At 38.3% G+C, this 8,313-nt stretch overlaps 1 protein-coding gene across 12 annotated transcripts in view; it reads left to right on the top strand.

The window, feature by feature from the left end:
* The window catches only part of tnika (TRAF2 and NCK interacting kinase a), a 159,626-nt gene extending 151,383 nt beyond the window's left edge, over positions 1-8,243 (top strand). For 11 of the 12 annotated variants that reach the window (XM_087238840.1, XM_087238829.1, XM_087238830.1 and 8 more), the window contains 2 exons: positions 1,476-1,615; positions 6,337-8,243. In XM_087238840.1, the coding sequence (XP_087094966.1) occupies positions 1,476-1,615; positions 6,337-6,420 (224 nt within the window). In that variant the 3' untranslated portion in view covers positions 6,421-8,243. 12 annotated transcript variants of the gene reach the window in all.
* The last annotated feature ends 70 nt before the right edge of the window (positions 8,244-8,313 follow it).

Genomic DNA, 8,313 nt, shown 5'->3' on the forward strand with positions numbered 1-8,313 from the left:
CAGAATTTAAAATGATGGGCTAAAAATCTGCAGAAAATCTGCGGAATTCTTATGTGTATATATATATATATATATATATGTAATAAGATGTATATTATGATATATAAGCTTTTTATGTAGTATATTTAATATTAAACAGAAAAGATTAATATTGAAACTTTTGCAACTTCTATTTGAGTAATAAATTAGCTCTGGCATTGATTTTTACGGTCACACTTTACAATGGTTTCATTAGTTTTACAAGGTTTCATTAGTGCATTATTAACATCCAAATTCATGCTTGTTGAATCTTAGTTTATGCACCGTGAGTGAAAATGAACTTTTAATGGTGCATACATACAAAAAAACTCATATCTTTAGTAGTTTTTAAAACAATGTATAACATATTATACATGGTTTTAGCAGTGTAATTTACTGTGCATGACCAACCAAGACAATTTCTCATTTCAGACTTACAAAATGGAAACCGTAGATTTGTGTGTCTGTGCGTGTGCGTACAGGTATAGCTACTGTACACCTAAAAATGTCTCACTTATTTAGTGAAATAAAAAAACAACATGATATACATCATGACATAGAAGCTTTTTATGTAGTATTTTGCTTGAATAAATACAGCTTTACAGTGTTAAACAGAAAAGATTATATTAAAACTTTTGCAACTTTAGTTTGTGCTGTAAATTAGCTCTTGACTTGATTTTTACTGGCATACATTACAATGGAATCATTAGTTTTTCAAGGTTTCATTAGTGCATTATTAACATCCAAATTTATGCTTGTTAAATATTAGTTAATGCACAGTGAGTTTAGATGAACTTTTTATGGTCCATACAGGGTGACAAAAACCTGAGATTTTTAGTAGTTTTAGAAATGATCTATTATATATCATACCTGGTAATAGAATCATAATTTATAGTACATGACCAACAGAGGCAATTTCTCATTTCAGACTTTTAAAAATGTCAATAGAGGCCATTTTATTATACTTTCAACATCAAAATTGTAAATAAATTCAAAACGCATAATAATCACAAACTATGGGAAACCGAAGATTTGTGTGTGTGTGTGTGTGTGTGTGTGTGTGTGTGTGTGTGTGTGTGTGTGTGTGTACAGGCATATTTATACCTAAAACGTTCCCACTTACATAGTGAAATATGAAAACAACCCAATAGTGAAGACATTTTATTTAAAAATGCTTGTAAATAGACCAGAATTTTTTTTATTAGTATCTCATTATTGGCAAATTTTTGTTAGCGTTTAGGGGTAGGCCATAGAAAGCACCATTAATCTTATATAAAAACAACGGACGTCTAAGTGATGTCTTCTCTAAAACAGTAGATAAATATGTGTGTGTCTGTATAGTGATTTGATTTTAACAATATATATTTTTTCTAAGCAGCTTTACAGAAAATCATAATTGTAATGTTAGGGTTTGTTGTTTTTGATGCACGAGCTTAATGTAATATTCTGTTTTGCAGCTTATATTCATTCCAACCAGATCATGGGCTGGGGAGAGAAAGCCATTGAGATCCGCTCTGTGGAAACTGGTCACCTGGATGGGGTTTTCATGCACAAGAGAGCTCAGAGACTCAAGTTCTTGTGTGAGAGGAACGACAAGGTTAGACTCTTCACAGTCCTTATCCAGTAGCCTAATATTGTTGTAGATCAGTGGTTGCCAAACTTTATGCTGTGTGCACCCCATTCTAAAATTTGACCTCCTTAGCACCTCCTTCTCCGATTAAACTCCTCATTTTTAACCACGGGGCTATTGTGATGCAGACGTGAAACCGCGAGATGAGTGTACATAGGTTGTAAATTACTATTTGTAATGTGATTTATTTTTTGTTTTCTCTCTCAGTGAATTTCTTTTCTCTTAAAAATTTGGCATGTGAAGTTTACCCAAGATAAATGCATAAAAATCACAAAAGACAAAATTTTCCGCCATTACAAACATTCTCTCGCGCACCCCTGGTGGTCAGACTGTGCACCCCAGTTTGGGAACCGCTGTTGTAGATGATCACCAAAGGGTCTAGCATACTTTTAGTGAAGGTCTTTTTCATTCCTCACTTCAGGTAAAAGATTCAAATACCCAAGCAACAATAAAGCAAACTTTCCTCTCACCGAAAACATCCTGATAATACCCACACTGCTGAGATATGTAAATGTGTATGTGTAAATAAATATGTGCTTCTTGCTGTCCTCTCAACAACAAAATGAAAAAAAATACAGCGACAGTAGTGAGAGGATAGCGTCTGACCATTGCGATTTGGATTCATTTGCACAAGTTCTGCATTTTTGCACTTTAGTCAAATTATATTTAAAGCTCTTCATGCAGTGTTTTGTGTTAGTGAAAGCAGCTTTACAATATTAAACATAATATATTAAATTTAAACTTTAACAACTTCAGTTTGCACAATAAATTAGCCAAATTTGTTCATTTTACAGTCGCACTTTACAATAAGATTTCATTAGTGTGCTATGATCAACTGTAACTAAAATGAACAAGTAATAAATGTCTTGTTCATTGTTTGTTAACATTAGTAAATGCTTTAACTAATACAAGCTTATTGTAAAGTGTTCCCATTTTTACATCATCAACGGATTTAAATTAATTCGGCATTAACAAAGGCAGGGCCTCAAAGCTATAAGTATGATCTTATTCAGCATCTCTCATCCTACCCAAAACCTCAACCCAACTTCTACATTACTTACTATTAATGAGCAGCTAATTAGTAGTTTATTAAGCCAGTAGTGTTAGTGAATGGTTTGTTAACACCAGGAATTGTGACCTAAGCTAAAGTGTTACCAAAATGTCATACCAGTTTCCATTTCACTCAAAGTACTATAAATTGGGGCCAGTCATGTTTTGTTTTTTCCTACACAAGTTGCGTCTAAATTGCTGTTTAGGTATATTTACAGACCATTTACTAAACTCTAAAAACTGTTTAGTTACAAACTTGTTTGAAAAATGTTCTGTTCTGCAAAAGCAAGAAATGCATCCAGGTTTAAAACGACCAAAGTGTTTTTATCTTAGAAAATATGAAATGTGTTTCATGCAACAATCAGAATCTTAAAGTGGCAGTGTGTGCTGGTAAATGTCAAATGAGTAATACATTAGGTTATTTATACATTCACTTGGTTCAAACGACTGATTCATTCAGCCATACAGTAAGCTTTTCTTTATAGGAATGACCCCTTGATTCATTAGTTCTCCTGATTTGTTCAAAATGCACATTTATTTTGAATGCAGTGTGACAATCAGAGAAACAACAGCTCTATTGTGGGTCTTAACTCTTTATTTACTGATCTATAGTGTAAAATCAATATCTCATTTCTATGCAGGCTATAAAAGTCAAGAGGTTACAGCAAAAATGCCCCATGTGAATTTGTTTCATATTTGTATTATACAATGTAGTTACACAACATGAAATGAGATATGAGAATTTCACACGAGGTCTGTTTTTTGCTATAATATCTTGACTTTCATAGCCATTTAACTGTATTCTCCGAGTCATTTTGATAGTAAATAATCTGTAATGAATATAATTGCCTTTAACGGGGTGTCCGCAGGGTCTTAAAAACTATTAAAAACTGATAAATAAATGTAGAGAAATGTAGGGTCCTTAAAGTATTAAAAAGTCTTAAATGCTATTTGGCATGTGTGGCGAGGGGGTGTGGCCGAGAGCCGTGGGAACGGGGTGAGGCCACCGCGTGAGTGGATACACGTGCGGTGCGCACCTGCCTCGGATCCCACGGAAGGAGCTCTGGACCATAAAAGGAGGACCGATGGCAGAGGAAGCCGAGAGAGGACCGGCCCGGGCATATTGTTTTACTTTTGCTTTCAGTTTGTTTTGGTTTAAATGGCAGTCTCCGTGAGGAGCTGCCGTCATTATTATTAATAAATATTTTAAACCTGCGTCGGTTCTCCGCCTCCTTTTTCCCGGCGGCCAAAGGGCCGTAAACTTCATTACAGTGGTGCCGAAGCCCGGGAGAAGGAGGGACGCGTTGTCCAGATGCCCTCGCCGCTGAGAGAGGGGGCGAGTGTTCGGGAGTTAACCCGAGTGGGGGAGAAACCCGTTCGTCTGCCCAGAGTGCCGGGGCGGCCTGAGGCTGGCGAGGAAAGGATCTGCCTGCTGCCGTCTCCCAGCATAGGGAGGAGCAGGGGACGCGGGGCTCACCACCGGAAGGGAAAGAGCTGAAGGGAGCCATTCCACAGAACCCGGGGGAGTCGCCGCGATCCGCCATGATGCCAGAGCCTGCATCCATCCACCGAAGCGGGAGCGGAGCAGGAGACCAGAAATGCCGCCAGCCAGCCAGGAAAACCGCCGCCGGACGCCAGAAGACGGACGGGTGGATAGATTCCTCCACAGGGCTCCCAGCACGTCGTCGCATCTCTCAGCTGGTGGAGGACCGAGTGGCAGCGTGTCTGGAGAACCGAACCCCAATTTTTTTTTTTCTTTTTCCTCTCTCCCCTTTCTCGGTCTACTCTGTCTTTCCTCCTTTTTTTTCCATCTCCTTTTCTCTCGGCCCGTCTCATATAGGTCTCGCGGGTGCTGTGGCGCCAAACCCCCCCCCCCCGGAGTATGCACAGCCACGGGGTGCCCCCGGCCTGTGATGGGAGATGGGGGTATGTGGCGAGGGGGCGTGGCCGAGAGCCGTGGGAACAGGGTGAGGCCACCGCGTGAGTGGATACACGTGCGGTGCGCACCTGCCTCGGATCCCACGGAAGGAGCTCTGGACCATAAAAGGAGGACCGATGGCAGAGGAAGCCGAGAGAGGACCGGCCCGGGCATATTGTTTTACTTTTGCTTTCAGTTTGACGGCAGTCTCCGCGAGGAGCTGCCGTCCGTTTGTTTTGGTTTAAATGGCAGTCTCCGTGAGGAGCTGCCGTCATTATTATTAATAAATATTTTAAACCTGCGTCGGTTCTCCGCCTCCTTTTTCCCGGCGGCCAAAGGGCCGTAAACTTCATTACAGCATGGTTTCCAATTTTATATAATTTTTGATTGATTATCCAATATATAGTCAAATGCTAAAGTTTGCCTGAATTAAATCTGCAAATTTCAGGACGCTGTGTAGTTTATAAAATCAAAGATGTCCTTCTAGAATTGACATCATGCTGCTTCGTTTACTGCAGTAACCAAGGCAACACCAGTATTTCTGCAGTTCTGTAGGCGCCGAGCTGCTGAATTAGCTAGATGTAATAGATTTTTATTCAGTATATAAATAATGTTTTAGTTTTGGTGGCTTGAGAAAGACAACATACAGTTACACTACATAAGCGTATTATTCTTCCGTCTTCATCTGAGACTAATTTCTATATGCATCTCCTCCTAGATCATTCATACTGCAAACACCAAACTTACACCAAACCTCCAAACTGATCTGACTCGGGTTGCTATATCTTTACCACCTGATCCATCTTACGGTTTTCCGAAAACTGACCCGGAAATTTCTGAAAAAGTCTCATTGACTTAGCATTGGACCAAACTTTATGGCCTCATAACTTTCCGGCAGGCTGTCATACAGACTTAAGGTTATGCTCATTTAACTCAGACTACCAATCTGCCAATCACTGATGACCTTTCAACTTACTAGCCACACCCTAGCAATTACTTACGGCACCTTAGCAACTGTCCAATAGACCTCCATTGTAAAAAGCTGCCAGTGACTTCACATTGGACATTTAAACATCATAATTCATACTAACAACATACTAACAAACATACTAATCATACTAGCAACATGCTAATTCATACTATAAACTAATTCATACTAAATTCAAGCTAACATGCTAGTTTATACAAGAAACATGCTAGCAACATGCTAATTCATACTAGAACCATGCTAAAAACATGCTAATTTATGCTAGGACCATAGTAATTTATGTTAGCAACTTCCTAGCAACCACTCAGAACACCCTAGCAACCTTCTAGCAAGAAACATGCCAATCCATACTAGAAATCTGCTAACCTATTTGAAGTTATCTATCTATGTCAACGGGTTCAAACTTATTAAAAACTTCTTCAATTATTACTAACCATTTTGTCTACGAACTTTTCTAGTTTTGGATTAGTTCTTACATTAATATTTAGTAAATAAACTGTAGGTAAAATCTCTCCAGTGTTTCCGGTTGAAACCCAAAGTGGTTATAAGGTCTTAAAATGTATGGAAAGAGTTTTGAAAAAGGTCTTAATGCATTGACTTTCACTCTCTGATTGTATATACTGTGTTCAGTTTGAACACATTTGTTCTATAATTATTTAATGAAAGCCTTAGTAAATATTGTTTATCCAAAACCACACAGTTCATTTTTTGACATCTTTTTTAATTCCGCAGGTGTTCTTCGCCTCAGTGCGGTCAGGTGGCAGCAGTCAAGTGTTCTTCATGACCCTGAATAGGAACTCTCTGATGAACTGGTGAAGCTCCTGCACAAGCAACACTGTGGAGTCTTTCTCCTCGTCAGCATTGCATCTGTGAGCGCACGGTACATTGACACTTTGGTCTGAAAAAGATTAACAAATTATTATAGAGACTCTGGAGGATCGAACCCGGAGACGTGGGTCTGTCCTGTAAGCAGAGAGCACTGGCTCATGGAGGTGCTGTATCTGACGTCACCTGCAGTGGCGCGCAGCTCCCAAAAGAGGGCGCCGATTAACTTGAACTCGGTTTTAGACCTTATTTGTGGCCTCTGGTAAAAAAAGTTGAAAAAGCCTGTCCTTTTTAGGATCCTCCCCGTTTCCGTTTCCAATCCCTGGTTACCCCTATTGGCTTTCAGTTTCCTGCTGAGTTTTTAGTCAATTGCATGATTGTAAAGAAATGGGCGGTATTTAAAACGTGAGGATAACATTAGCAAAGCACTCAGGCTAAGACCAAGCTTTAGTCTCTTGATGTTTCACTTTAAGATATTGGCAAACATTTCTGCCACTTACACAAGTATCCGTGATGCCCGTTGATTTTATTTTTGTGTCCGGTTTCTGACGTACTTAAAAGAAACAAACAAACACTGGTGCTCATTTGTATATTGTCGACAAGATCCATATACTGTACATTTATCCAAAGTACTGTATTTCGAAGTATGGTTCAGTTTGTTTTATAGCTTTGAGGTCGGAAAGCTGATTATGATTGGATCTTTAAGTTGCGAACCATGTTTTTTTTTTTTTAACGTCTTTTTTGGTCCTTTTTTGGAATGTTTGAAACAGGAACATGAACGTTACCTGAGTGAAATCCACAGTAGCCACACGCTTCCCTTCACTGGTTGCATGTTTTGTAGACACTGGATGTGTATGTCGGAGCAACATGATATCTGAAATCAAGAAATGAAAAAATAATAAAAAATAAGGATAAAAGCACCTGTATTTCAGTGACCATTGAGAATTGATGAGGACTTCTGTTTTATTCTAGTGCCGAGCACAAATTTAAACGTGAAATCAAGCATTAGAAACACACAATTTTCTATTTTTTTTGTTTCTAATACTTATAATTTGTAGCCTGTAAGTCTCTTTTTTTGATCACTGTTTGCTTGCAGTTATATTTTGCAGTGTTTAATCAGTCAAATTAACCCGGGGCTTAAAACATTCCACAATGGGAAAAGAGTCTTTACAATGACAGTGATGCTCTAAATTCATGATTTATAAATGTAAAAGAAATCAACTCTTTCCCTCTTGGTACAAAACTACAACAGATATTAAACACAATGTATTGTTCATTAGATTATTAGTATTATTATATTTTTATTGCTTTTTTTTTGTATGTTTGCCTGCTGGGCTCTCAGTTGGACGCTTTAGATGTTCTCAAAGTCACTTGATGTTTGCACACTATATAGATATTTATATTTCTTTCACATCTCTTACATAGCAGAAGAAGATATTTTAACGGTGAGGGAATGAGAGGTTTTTAGCAATAATGTCCTGCTGATGTATGTATGCGTGTATGTATGCTGTGTGAAACACTGTGTTCAGCCAGTGAAGATCCTCACTGCGCTCTTTTAATTGACTACATGATTTGACACTCAAGAATGGTTACTTAATGTTTCTGTCTTAATACGTTTTTAATGATCGTCGTTCTTTCCGAAGCTCTAAACAAGATTTTCGGTTCTTTTACAGTGATACAAGCACTATGTCCTCCCTTTTCTTTTCCTTTCTCTCCCTTTTTTTTAATTATTATTGTTGGTGTTGTTGTTTTTTTGGTTTGTTTTTAATTTTATTTTATGATAAGAAAAAAGAATAAAACAAATAAGTACCTTTTTTGACTGGTGTTGGTGTCCCTCCTTCTGTTTACGCAGAGCTCGTGAAATCTGCAGTATCTCTGAGAACT

Source organism: Danio rerio, chromosome 2 (assembly GCF_052040795.2).
Source record: "Danio rerio strain M-AB ecotype USA chromosome 2, GRCz13ab, whole genome shotgun sequence".
In the NCBI taxonomy this organism is placed as follows: Eukaryota; Metazoa; Chordata; class Actinopteri; order Cypriniformes; family Danionidae; genus Danio; species Danio rerio.